Below are 18,687 nucleotides of genomic sequence, written 5' to 3' on the forward strand. Positions count from 1 at the left end.
AACACTGACACTCAGAGATGCCTACATTGCTTCATGTGTGTCTGTGTCCTCATGTGTGTCTGACTGACTGTCTGTCGCTCTGCCTTTATTCCTGTCTCCCTGTCTCAGTGTCTCTGTGTCTGTCTCACTGCCTGCCCTTCCGTATGTCTGCCTGTCTCTCTGTCTCTCCCTGCCTGTCTCCCTGCCCATGTCCCTGCATCATCGTCCTCTCTTCCGCTCCTGTTCTCTACAGGAATGATGCTTGGACCAACCCCGGGGCATGCCCTGGAGGCGTTGCAGGAGGAGATGATAATGAAGATGGTCCAGGGAATTCTGGGAAAGCTGCCACAGGGAATACAGGATGCCGTGCCCAAGGAGAAGATCCTGGAGGCGGTCAAAGCCGCAGTACTGGGAATGCCGGCGGGGACTCAACTGAACCAAGAAATGGTCCTGGAAATTATGGCCAACGTCTCCTACAATCTCCCGCCGCAAATGGATGGGGGAACGATGCAATGGCAAACCTCTGAGACCATCATCAAAATGGTCCAGGGAATTCTTAAGCAGCTTCCTGAGGGAACAGTGCCAAAAACACTCTTCGAAACTCTGGACAAGATGGGAACATCGGAGCTAATGAATGTGGTGAAAATGCAGGAGCTGATCCAGGAAATTATGCAGGAAGTCAACCAGACTCTGTCCGCCAATGACGTGATTCCCCAAACCATCCTGAAGATAATGTCAAAAATCGCCCAGAATTTGCCGGAAGTGTGTGCGGGAATGACGAATGGGAGTTTCCAGGAGGCCATCTTCAGATTGATCCAGGGAATTCTGGAAGAGCTTCCTGAGGGAGTGGTCCCGATGACAATATTGGAATTTATAGACAAGATGGTAATGTCGGAGCCGATAACAGTGGAGATAATCCAGGAACTGATCCAGGGAATCACGGAGGCAGTCAATCAGACTCTGTCTGCAGGGGACTTGATTCCCCAAACCATCCTGAAGATAATCTCAAAAAACGCCCAGAACTTGATGGAAGTGTGGGCGGGAATGTCAAATGGGAGTATCCAGGAGGCCGTCTTCAGATTGATGCAGGGAATTCTTGAGGAGCTTCCCAAGGGGGTGGTCCCGATGACAATACTGGAAACTGTGGACAAGATGGGAGTGTCGGAGCCGATGACAGAGGAGAAAATTCAGATGCTGATGCAGGGAATTGTGCAGGCTGTCAATCAGAGTATGCCGAAGGGAGAAATGGCCGGAATGATGCACCAGACCGTGCTGAAGATACTCCAGAGACTGGCCCAGAGTTTGCCAAAGGACTGGTCACAGAGAATGTCAGCAGATGCAATACAGAATATGACCTTCGGAATGATCCAGGGATTTCTTGAGGCTCTTCCCATGGGAACAGTGCCAAAAGCAGTCTTGGAAACTCTGGACAAGATGAGAACGTCAGGGCCGATGACAGTGGAGACAATCCAGGAGCTGATCCAGGGAATTACACAGGCAGTCAACCAGACTCTGTCTGCAGGGGACGTGATTCCCCAAACCATCCTGAAGGTAATCTGGGAAATCGCGCAGATTTTGCCGGATATATGGGCAGTAATGTCAGAAGGAAGGATCCAGGAGGCCATCGCGGGAATGTCCCAGGCAGTGTTGCCGGAGCAGATCTTGAGAATGCTGGAGAGCAGGGGAATGCTGGGGCAGATGAGCATGGATCTAATTGGGAACATGACCGGGATACCCCCAGTGCCCCAGGGCTTCAAGGGAACTGCACACAGACTGGTAATTAACTTACACAGACTCACACAGGGCACTGTACACACACACACACACACACACACACACACACACAGGGCACTGTACACACACACACACACATACACACACACACACAGGGCACTGTACACACACACACACATACTCACACAGGGCACTGTACACACACACACATACTCACACAGGGCACTGTACACACACACACACATACTCACACAGGGCACTGTACACACACACACATACACACAGGGCACTGTACACACACACACACATACTCACACAGGGCACTGTACACACATACACACACACAGGGCACTGTACACACACACATACACACACACACACAGGGCACTGTACATACACACACACATACTCACACAGGGCACTGTACACACATACACACACAGGGCACTGTACACACACACACATACTCACACAGGGCACTGTACACACACACACACACACACACACACACACACACACACTCACACAGGGCACTGTACACACATACACACACAGGGCACTGTACACACACACACATACTCACACAGGGCACTGTACACACACACACACACACACAGGGCACTGTACACACACACACACATACTCACACAGGACACTGTACACACACACACACAGGGCACTGTACACACACACACACATACACACACAGGGCACTGTACACACACACACATACTCACACAGGGCACTGTACACACACACACACATACACACACAGGGCACTGTAGACACACACACATACTCACACAGGGCACTGTACACCCACACACACATACTCACACAGGGCACTGTACACACACACACACAGGGCACTGTACACACACACACACATACACACACAGGGCACTGTACACACACACATACACAGGGCACTGTACACACACACACATACTCACACAGGGCACTGTACACACACACACACATACACACACAGGGCACTGTACACATACACACATACTCACACAGGGCACTGTACACACACACACACATACACACACAGGGCACTGTACACACACACACACATACACACACAGGGCACTGTACACACACACATACCCACACAGGGCACTGTACACACACACACACATACACACACAGGGCACTGTACACACACACATACTCACACAGGGCACTGTACACACACACACATACTCACACAGGGCACTGTACTCACACACACACATACACACACAGGGCACTGTACACACACACACATACTCACACAGGGCACTGTACACACACACACACATACTCACACAGGGCACTGTACACACACACATACACAGGGCACTGTACACACACACACATACACACACAGGGCACTGTACACACACACACATACACACACAGGGCACTGTACACACACACACACAGGGCACTGTACACACACACACACATACTCACACAGGGCACTGTACACACACACACATACACACAGGGCACTGTACACACACACATACACACAGGGCACTGTACACACACACACACATACTCACACAGGGCACTGTACACACACACACACAGGGCACTGTACACACACACACACATACACACACACAGGGCACTGTACACACACACACACATACTCACACACGGCACTGTACACACACACATACACACTCACACAGGGCACTGTACACACACACACATACACACAGGGCACTGTACACACACACACACACACACACACAGGGCACTGTACACACACACACACATACTCACACAGGGCACTGTACACACACACATACTCACACAGGGCACTGTACACACACACACATACACACACAGGGCACTGTACACACACACACATACTCACACAGGGCACTGTACACACACACACACACACACACACAGGGCACTGTACACACACACACATACTCACACAGGGCACTGTACACACACACACACATACACACACAGGGCACTGTACACACACACACACACATACTCACACAGGGCACTGTACACACACACATACTCACACAGGGCACTGTACACACACACACACACAGGGCACTGTACACACACACACATACTCACACAGGGCACTGTACACACACACACACATACTCACACAAGGCACTGTACACACACACACATACTCACACAGGGCACTGTACACACACACACACATACACACACAGGGCACTGTACACACACACATACACAGGGCACTGTACACACACACACATACTCACACAGGGCACTGTACACACACACACACATACACACACACAGGGCACTGTACACACACACACACATACACACACAGGGCACTGTACACACACACATACATACTCACACAGGGCACTGTACACACACACACACATACACACACAGGGCACTGTACACACACACATACATACTCACACAGGGCACTGTACACACACACATACACACACACATACAGGGCACTGTACACACACACACACATACACACACACAGGGCACTGTACACACACACATACATACTCACACAGGGCACTGTACACACACACACATACACACACAGGGCACTGTACACACACACATACACACACACACACACAGGGCACTGTACACACACACACACATACTCACACAGGGCACTGTACACACACACATACATACTCACACAGGGCACTGTACACACACACACACATACACACACAGGGCACTGTACACACACACATACATACTCACACAGGGCACTGTACACACACACATACACACACACATACAGGGCACTGTACACACACACACACATACACACACACAGGGCACTGTACACACACACATACATACTCACACACAGGGCACTGTACACACACACATACATACTCACACAGGGCACTGTACACACACATACACACACAAATACAGGGCACTGTACACACACACACACATACACACACACAGGGCACTGTACACACACACATACATACTCACACAGGGCACTGTACACACACACACACATACACACACAGGGCACTGTACACACACACATACACACACACACACAGGGCACTGTACACACACACACACATTCTCACACAGGGCACTGTACACACACACACATACACACAGGGCACTGTACACACACACACATACTCACACAGGGCACTGTACACACACACACACATACTCACACAGGGCACTGTACACACACACACACAGGGCACTGTACACACACACACATACTCACACAGGGCACTGTACACACATACACACACAGGGCACTGTACACACACACACATACTCACACAGGGCACTGTACACACACACACATACTCACACAGGGCACTGTACACACACACATACACACAGGGCACTGTACACACACACACACATATACTCACACAGGGCACTGTACACACACACACATACACATAGGGCACTGTACACACACACACACATACTCACACAGGGCACTGTACACACACACATACACACAGGGCACTGTACACACACACACAGATACGCACACAGGGCACTGTACACACACACACACATACTCACACAGGGCACTGTACACACACACACATACACACAGGGCACTGTACACACACACACATACACACAGGGCACTGTACACACACACATACACACACACACACAGGGCACTGTACATACACACACACATACTCACACAGGGCACTGTACACACACACACACATACTCACACAGGGCACTGTACACACACACACATACACACAGGGCACTGTACACACACACATACACACAGGGCACTGTACACACACACACACACATACACACACAGGGCACTGTACACACACACACACATACTCACACAGGGCACTGTACACACACACACATACACACAGGGCACTGTACACACACACACATACACACAGGGCACTGTACACACACACATACACACACACACACAGGACACTGTACATACACACACACATACTCACACAGGGCACTGTACACACATACACACACTGGGCACTGTACACACACACACATACTCACACAGGGCACTGTACACACACACACACACACACACACACACACATTCTCACACAGGGCACTGTACACACATACACACACAGGGCACTGTACACACACACACACACATACACACAGGGCACTGTACACACATACACACACAGGGCACTGTACACACACACACACACACACACAGGGCACTGTACACACACACACACAGGGCACTGTACACACACACACACATACACACACAGGGCACTGTACACACACACACATACTCACACTGGGCACTGTACACACACACACACACATACACACACAGGGCACTGTACACACACACACACATACACACACAGGGCACTGTACACAAACACACATACTCACACAGGGCACTGTACACACACACATACACAGGGCACTGTACACACACACACATACTCACACAGGGCACTGTACACACACACACACATACTCACACAGGGCACTGTACACACACACATACACAGGGCACTGTACACACACACACATACACACACAGGGCACTGTACACACACACACATACACACACAGGGCACTGTACACACACACACACAGGGCACTGTACACACACACACACATACTCACACAGGGCACTGTACACACATACACACACAGGGCACTGTACACACACACATACACACACACACACAGGGCACTGTACACACACACACACATACTCACACAGGGCACTGTACACACACACACATACACACAGGGCACTGTACACACACACATACACACAGGGCACTGTACACACACACACACATACTCACACAGGGCACTGTACACACACACACACAGGGCACTGTACACACACACACACATACACACACACAGGGCACTGTACACACACACACACATACTCACACAGGGCACTGTACACACACACATACACACTCACACAGGGCACTGTACACACACACACATACACACAGGGCACTGTACACACACACACACACACACACAGGGCACTGTACACACACACACACATACTCACACAGGGCACTGTACACACACACATACTCACACAGGGCACTGTACACACACACACATACACACACAGGGCACTGTACACACACACACATACTCACACAGGGCACTGTACACACACACACACATACTCACACAGGGCACTGTACACACACACACATACTCACACAGGGCACTGTACACACACACACACATACACACACAGGGCACTGTACACACACACATACACAGGGCACTGTACACACACACACATACTCACACAGGGCACTGTACACACACACACACATACACACACACAGGGCACTGTACACACACACACACATACACACACAGGGCACTGTACACACACACATACATACTCACACAGGGCACTGTACACACACACACACATACACACACAGGGCACTGTACACACACACATACATACTCACACAGGGCACTGTACACACACACATACACACACACATACAGGGCACTGTACACACACACACACAGGGCACTGTACACACACACACACACATACACACACACACACAGGGCACTGTACACACACACACACATACTCACACAGGGCACTGTACACACACACACATACTCACACAGGGCACTGTACACACACACACACATACTCACACAGGGCACTGTACACACACACACACACACACAGGGCACTGTACACACACACACACATACTCACACAGGACACTGTACACACACACACACAGGGCACTGTACACACACACACACATACTCACACAGGGCACTGTACACACACACACATACTCACACAGGGCACTGTACACACACACACACATACTCACACAGGGCACTGTACACACACACACATACACACAGGGCACTGTACACACACACACACATACTCACACAGGGCACTGTACACACATACACACACACAGGGCACTGTACACACACACATACACACACACACACAGGGCACTGTACATACACACACACATACTCACACAGGGCACTGTACACACATACACACACAGGGCACTGTACACACACACACATACTCACACAGGGCACTGTACACACACACACACACACACACACACACACACACACACTCACACAGGGCACTGTACACACATACACACACAGGGCACTGTACACACACACACATACTCACACAGGGCACTGTACACACACACACACACACACAGGGCACTGTACACACACACACACATACTCACACAGGACACTGTACACACACACACACAGGGCACTGTACACACACACACACATACACACACAGGGCACTGTACACACACACACATACTCACACAGGGCACTGTACACACACACACACATACACACACAGGGCACTGTAGACACACACACATACTCACACAGGGCACTGTACACCCACACACACATACTCACACAGGGCACTGTACACACACACACACAGGGCACTGTACACACACACACACATACACACACAGGGCACTGTACACACACACATACACAGGGCACTGTACACACACACACATACTCACACAGGGCACTGTACACACACACACACATACACACACAGGGCACTGTACACATACACACATACTCACACAGGGCACTGTACACACACACACACATACACACACAGGGCACTGTACACACACACACACATACACACACAGGGCACTGTACACACACACATACCCACACAGGGCACTGTACACACACACACACATACACACACAGGGCACTGTACACACACACATACTCACACAGGGCACTGTACACACACACACATACTCACACAGGGCACTGTACTCACACACACACATACACACACAGGGCACTGTACACACACACACATACTCACACAGGGCACTGTACACACACACACACATACTCACACAGGGCACTGTACACACACACATACACAGGGCACTGTACACACACACACATACACACACAGGGCACTGTACACACACACACATACACACACAGGGCACTGTACACACACACACACAGGGCACTGTACACACACACACACATACTCACACAGGGCACTGTACACACACACACATACACACAGGGCACTGTACACACACACATACACACAGGGCACTGTACACACACACACACATACTCACACAGGGCACTGTACACACACACACACAGGGCACTGTACACACACACACACATACACACACACAGGGCACTGTACACACACACACACATACTCACACACGGCACTGTACACACACACATACACACTCACACAGGGCACTGTACACACACACACATACACACAGGGCACTGTACACACACACACACACACACACACAGGGCACTGTACACACACACACACATACTCACACAGGGCACTGTACACACACACATACTCACACAGGGCACTGTACACACACACACATACACACACAGGGCACTGTACACACACACACATACTCACACAGGGCACTGTACACACACACACACACACACACACAGGGCACTGTACACACACACACATACTCACACAGGGCACTGTACACACACACACACATACACACACAGGGCACTGTACACACACACACACACATACTCACACAGGGCACTGTACACACACACATACTCACACAGGGCACTGTACACACACACACACACAGGGCACTGTACACACACACACATACTCACACAGGGCACTGTACACACACACACACATACTCACACAAGGCACTGTACACACACACACATACTCACACAGGGCACTGTACACACACACACACATACACACACAGGGCACTGTACACACACACATACACAGGGCACTGTACACACACACACATACTCACACAGGGCACTGTACACACACACACACATACACACACACAGGGCACTGTACACACACACACACATACACACACAGGGCACTGTACACACACACATACATACTCACACAGGGCACTGTACACACACACACACATACACACACAGGGCACTGTACACACACACATACATACTCACACAGGGCACTGTACACACACACATACACACACACATACAGGGCACTGTACACACACACACACATACACACACACAGGGCACTGTACACACACACATACATACTCACACAGGGCACTGTACACACACACACATACACACACAGGGCACTGTACACACACACATACACACACACACACACAGGGCACTGTACACACACACACACATACTCACACAGGGCACTGTACACACACACATACATACTCACACAGGGCACTGTACACACACACACACATACACACACAGGGCACTGTACACACACACATACATACTCACACAGGGCACTGTACACACACACATACACACACACATACAGGGCACTGTACACACACACACACATACACACACACAGGGCACTGTACACACACACATACATACTCACACACAGGGCACTGTACACACACACATACATACTCACACAGGGCACTGTACACACACATACACACACAAATACAGGGCACTGTACACACACACACACATACACACACACAGGGCACTGTACACACACACATACATACTCACACAGGGCACTGTACACACACACACACATACACACACAGGGCACTGTACACACACACATACACACACACACACAGGGCACTGTACACACACACACACATACTCACACAGGGCACTGTACACACACACACATACACACAGGGCACTGTACACACACACACATACTCACACAGGGCACTGTACACACACACACACATACTCACACAGGGCACTGTACACACACACACACAGGGCACTGTACACACACACACATACTCACACAGGGCACTGTACACACATACACACACAGGGCACTGTACACACACACACATACTCACACAGGGCACTGTACACACACACACATACTCACACAGGGCACTGTACACACACACATACACACAGGGCACTGTACACACACACACACATATACTCACACAGGGCACTGTACACACACACACATACACATAGGGCACTGTACACACACACACACATACTCACACAGGGCACTGTACACACACACATACACACAGGGCACTGTACACACACACACAGATACGCACACAGGGCACTGTACACACACACACACATACTCACACAGGGCACTGTACACACACACACATACACACAGGGCACTGTACACACACACACATACACACAGGGCACTGTACACACACACATACACACACACACACAGGGCACTGTACATACACACACACATACTCACACAGGGCACTGTACACACACACACACATACTCACACAGGGCACTGTACACACACACACATACACACAGGGCACTGTACACACACACATACACACAGGGCACTGTACACACACACACACACATACACACACAGGGCACTGTACACACACACACACATACTCACACAGGGCACTGTACACACACACACATACACACAGGGCACTGTACACACACACACATACACACAGGGCACTGTACACACACACATACACACACACACACAGGACACTGTACATACACACACACATACTCACACAGGGCACTGTACACACATACACACACTGGGCACTGTACACACACACACATACTCACACAGGGCACTGTACACACACACACACACACACACACACACACATTCTCACACAGGGCACTGTACACACATACACACACAGGGCACTGTACACACACACACACACATACACACAGGGCACTGTACACACATACACACACAGGGCACTGTACACACACACACACACACACACAGGGCACTGTACACACACACACACAGGGCACTGTACACACACACACACATACACACACAGGGCACTGTACACACACACACATACTCACACAGGGCACTGTACACACACACACACATACACACACAGGGCACTGTAGACACACACACATACTCACACAGGGCACTGTACACCCACACACACATACTCACACAGGGCACTGTACACACACACACACAGGGCACTGTACACACACACACACATACACACACAGGGCACTGTACACACACACATACACAGGGCACTGTACACACACACACATACTCACACAGGGCACTGTACACACACACACACATACACACACAGGGCACTGTACACATACACACATACTCACACAGGGCACTGTACACACACACACACATACACACACAGGGCACTGTACACACACACACACATACACACACAGGGCACTGTACACACACACATACCCACACAGGGCACTGTACACACACACACACATACACACACAGGGCACTGTACACACACACATACTCACACAGGGCACTGTACACACACACACATACTCACACAGGGCACTGTACTCACACACACACATACACACACAGGGCACTGTACACACACACACATACTCACACAGGGCACTGTACACACACACACACATACTCACACAGGGCACTGTACACACACACATACACAGGGCACTGTACACACACACACATACACACACAGGGCACTGTACACACACACACATACACACACAGGGCACTGTACACACACACACACAGGGCACTGTACACACACACACACATACTCACACAGGGCACTGTACACACACACACATACACACAGGGCACTGTACACACACACATACACACAGGGCACTGTACACACACACACACATACTCACACAGGGCACTGTACACACACACACACAGGGCACTGTACACACACACACACATACACACACACAGGGCACTGTACACACACACACACATACTCACACACGGCACTGTACACACACACATACACACTCACACAGGGCACTGTACACACACACACATACACACAGGGCACTGTACACACACACACACACACACACACAGGGCACTGTACACACACACACACATACTCACACAGGGCACTGTACACACACACATACTCACACAGGGCACTGTACACACACACACATACACACACAGGGCACTGTACACACACACACATACTCACACAGGGCACTGTACACACACACACACACACACACACAGGGCACTGTACACACACACACATACTCACACAGGGCACTGTACACACACACACACATACACACACAGGGCACTGTACACACACACACACACATACTCACACAGGGCACTGTACACACACACATACTCACACAGGGCACTGTACACACACACACACACAGGGCACTGTACACACACACACATACTCACACAGGGCACTGTACACACACACACACATACTCACACAAGGCACTGTACACACACACACATACTCACACAGGGCACTGTACACACACACACACATACACACACAGGGCACTGTACACACACACATACACAGGGCACTGTACACACACACACATACTCACACAGGGCACTGTACACACACACACACATACACACACACAGGGCACTGTACACACACACACACATACACACACAGGGCACTGTACACACACACATACATACTCACACAGGGCACTGTACACACACACACACATACACACACAGGGCACTGTACACACACACATACATACTCACACAGGGCACTGTACACACACACATACACACACACATACAGGGCACTGTACACACACACACACATACACACACACAGGGCACTGTACACACACACATACATACTCACACAGGGCACTGTACACACACACACATACACACACAGGGCACTGTACACACACACATACACACACACACACACAGGGCACTGTACACACACACACACATACTCACACAGGGCACTGTACACACACACATACATACTCACACAGGGCACTGTACACACACACACACATACACACACAGGGCACTGTACACACACACATACATACTCACACAGGGCACTGTACACACACACATACACACACACATACAGGGCACTGTACACACACACACACATACACACACACAGGGCACTGTACACACACACATACATACTCACACACAGGGCACTGTACACACACACATACATACTCACACAGGGCACTGTACACACACATACACACACAAATACAGGGCACTGTACACACACACACACATACACACACACAGGGCACTGTACACACACACATACATACTCACACAGGGCACTGTACACACACACACACATACACACACAGGGCACTGTACACACACACATACACACACACACACAGGGCACTGTACACACACACACACATACTCACACAGGGCACTGTACACACACACACATACACACAGGGCACTGTACACACACACACATACTCACACAGGGCACTGTACACACACACACACATACTCACACAGGGCACTGTACACACACACACACAGGGCACTGTACACACACACACATACTCACACAGGGCACTGTACACACATACACACACAGGGCACTGTACACACACACACATACTCACACAGGGCACTGTACACACACACACATACTCACACAGGGCACTGTACACACACACATACACACAGGGCACTGTACACACACACACACATATACTCACACAGGGCACTGTACACACACACACATACACATAGGGCACTGTACACACACACACACATACTCACACAGGGCACTGTACACACACACATACACACAGGGCACTGTACACACACACACAGATACGCACACAGGGCACTGTACACACACACACACATACTCACACAGGGCACTGTACACACACACACATACACACAGGGCACTGTACACACACACACATACACACAGGGCACTGTACACACACACATACACACACACACACAGGGCACTGTACATACACACACACATACTCACACAGGGCACTGTACACACACACACACATACTCACACAGGGCACTGTACACACACACACATACACACAGGGCACTGTACACACACACATACACACAGGGCACTGTACACACACACACACACATACACACACAGGGCACTGTACACACACACACACATACTCACACAGGGCACTGTACACACACACACATACACACAGGGCACTGTACACACACACACATACACACAGGGCACTGTACACACACACATACACACACACACACAGGACACTGTACATACACACACACATACTCACACAGGGCACTGTACACACATACACACACTGGGCACTGTACACACACACACATACTCACACAGGGCACTGTACACACACACACACACACACACACACACACATTCTCACACAGGGCACTGTACACACATACACACACAGGGCACTGTACACACACACACACACATACACACAGGGCACTGTACACACATACACACACAGGGCACTGTACACACACACACACACACACACAGGGCACTGTACACACACACACACAGGGCACTGTACACACACACACACATACACACACAGGGCACTGTACACACACACACATACTCACACTGGGCACTGTACACACACACACACACATACACACACAGGGCACTGTACACACACACACACATACACACACAGGGCACTGTACACAAACACACATACTCACACAGGGCACTGTACACACACACATACACAGGGCACTGTACACACACACACATACTCACACAGGGCACTGTACACACACACACACATACTCACACAGGGCACTGTACACACACACATACACAGGGCACTGTACACACACACACATACACACACAGGGCACTGTACACACACACACATACACACACAGGGCACTGTACACACACACACACAGGGCACTGTACACACACACACACATACTCACACAGGGCACTGTACACACATACACACACAGGGCACTGTACACACACACATACACACACACACACAGGGCACTGTACACACACACACACATACTCACACAGGGCACTGTACACACACACACATACACACAGGGCACTGTACACACACACATACACACAGGGCACTGTACACACACACACACATACTCACACAGGGCACTGTACACACACACACACAGGGCACTGTACACACACACACACATACACACACACAGGGCACTGTACACACACACACACATACTCACACAGGGCACTGTACACACACACATACACACTCACACAGGGCACTGTACACACACACACATACACACAGGGCACTGTACACACACACACACACACACACAGGGCACTGTACACACACACACACATACTCACACAGGGCACTGTACACACACACATACTCACACAGGGCACTGTACACACACACACATACACACACAGGGCACTGTACACACACACACATACTCACACAGGGCACTGTACACACACACACACACACACACACAGGGCACTGTACACACACACACACACATACTCACACAGGGCACTGTACACACACACATACTCACACAGGGCACTGTACACACACACACACACAGGGCACTGTACACACACACACATACTCACACAGGGCACTGTACACACACACACACATACTCACACAGGGCACTGTACACACACACACATACTCACACAGGGCACTGTACACACACACACACATACACACACAGGGCACTGTACACACACACATACACAGGGCACTGTACACACACACACATACTCACACAGGGCACTGTACACACACACACACATACACACACACAGGGCACTGTACACACACACACACATACACACACAGGGCACTGTACACACACACATACATACTCACACAGGGCACTGTACACACACACACACATACACACACAGGGCACTGTACACACACACATACATACTCACACAGGGCACTGTACACACACACATACACACACACATACAGGGCACTGTACACACACACACACAGGGCACTGTACACACACACACACATACACACACACAGGGCACTGTACACACACACACACATACTCACACAGGGCACTGTACACACACACATACACACTCACACAGGGCACTGTACACACACACACATACACACAGGGCACTGTACACACACACACACACACACACAGGGCACTGTACACACACACACACATACTCACACAGGGCACTGTACACACACACATACTCACACAGGGCACTGTACACACACACACATACACACACAGGGCACTGTACACACACACACATACTCACACAGGGCACTGTACACACACACACACACACACACACAGGGCACTGTACACACACACACATACTCACACAGGGCACTGTACACACATACACACATACACACACAGGGCACTGTACACACACACACACACATACTCACACAGGGCACTGTACACACACACATACTCACACAGGGCACTGTACACACACACACACACAGGGCACTGTACACACACACACATACTCACACAGGGCACTGTACACACACACACACATACTCACACAGGGCACTGTACACACACACACATACTCACACAGGGCACTGTACACACACACACACATACACACACAGGGCACTGTACACACACACATACACAGGGCACTGTACACACACACACATACTCACACAGGGCACTGTACACACACACACACATACACACACACAGGGCACTGTACACACACACACACATACACACACAGGGCACTGTACACACACACATACATACTCACACAGGGCACTGTACACACACACACACATACACACACAGGGCACTGTACACACACACATACATACTCACACAGGGCACTGTACACACACACATACACACACACATACAGGGCACTGTACACACACACACACATACACACACACAGGGCACTGTACACACACACATACATACTCACACAGGGCACTGTACACACACACACATACACACACAGGGCACTGTACACACACACATACACACACACACACAGGGCACTGTACACACACACACACATACTCACACAGGGCACTGTACACACACACATACATACTCACACAGGGCACTGTACACACACACACACATACACACACAGGGCACTGTACACACACACATACATACTCACACAGGGCACTGTACACACACACATACACACACACATACAGGGCACTGTACACACACACACATACACACACACAGGGCACTGTACACACACACATACATACTCACACACAGGGCACTGTACACACACACATACATACTCACACAGGGCACTGTACACACACATACACACACAAATACAGGGCACTGTACACACACACACACATACACACACACAGGGCACTGTACACACACACATACATACTCACACAGGGCACTGTACACACACACACACATACACACACAGGGCACTGTACACACACACATACACACACACACACAGGGCACTGTACACACACACACACATACTCAAACAGGGCACTGTACACACACACACATACACACAGGGCACTGTACACACACACACATACTCACACAGGGCACTGTACACACACACACACATACTCACACAGGGCACTGTACACACACACACACAGGGCACTGTACACACACACACATACTCACACAGGGCACTGTACACACATACACACACAGGGCACTGTACACACACACACATACTCACACAGGGCACTGTACACACACACACATACTCACACAGGGCACTGTACACACACACATACACACAGGGCACTGTACACACACACACACATATACTCACACAGGGCACTGTACACACACACACATACACATAGGGCACTGTACACACACACACACATACTCACACAGGGCACTGTACACACACACATACACACAGGGCACTGTACACACACACACAGATACGCACACAGGGCACTGTACACACACACACACATACTCACACAGGGCACTGTACACACACACACATACACACAGGGCACTGTACACACACACACATACACACAGGGCACTGTACACACACACATACACACACACACACAGGGCACTGTACATACACACACACATACTCACACAGGGCACTGTACACA

At 50.0% G+C, this 18,687-nt stretch overlaps 1 protein-coding gene across 1 annotated transcript in view; it reads left to right on the plus strand.

Moving 5' to 3' along the window:
• Window positions 1-237: 237 nt before the first annotated feature.
• LOC136767354 (stereocilin-like) overlaps window positions 238-18,687 on the plus strand; it is a 65,055-nt gene continuing 46,605 nt past the window's right edge. Inside the window, exon 1 of the mRNA XM_066721123.1 lies at window positions 238-1,755. Coding sequence (XP_066577220.1) covers window positions 238-1,755 — 1,518 coding nt within the window. The remainder of the gene's footprint in view (window positions 1,756-18,687) is intronic.

The sequence above is a fragment of the Amia ocellicauda genome, chromosome 14 (genome assembly GCF_036373705.1).
Source record: "Amia ocellicauda isolate fAmiCal2 chromosome 14, fAmiCal2.hap1, whole genome shotgun sequence".
In the NCBI taxonomy this organism is placed as follows: Eukaryota; Metazoa; Chordata; class Actinopteri; order Amiiformes; family Amiidae; genus Amia; species Amia ocellicauda.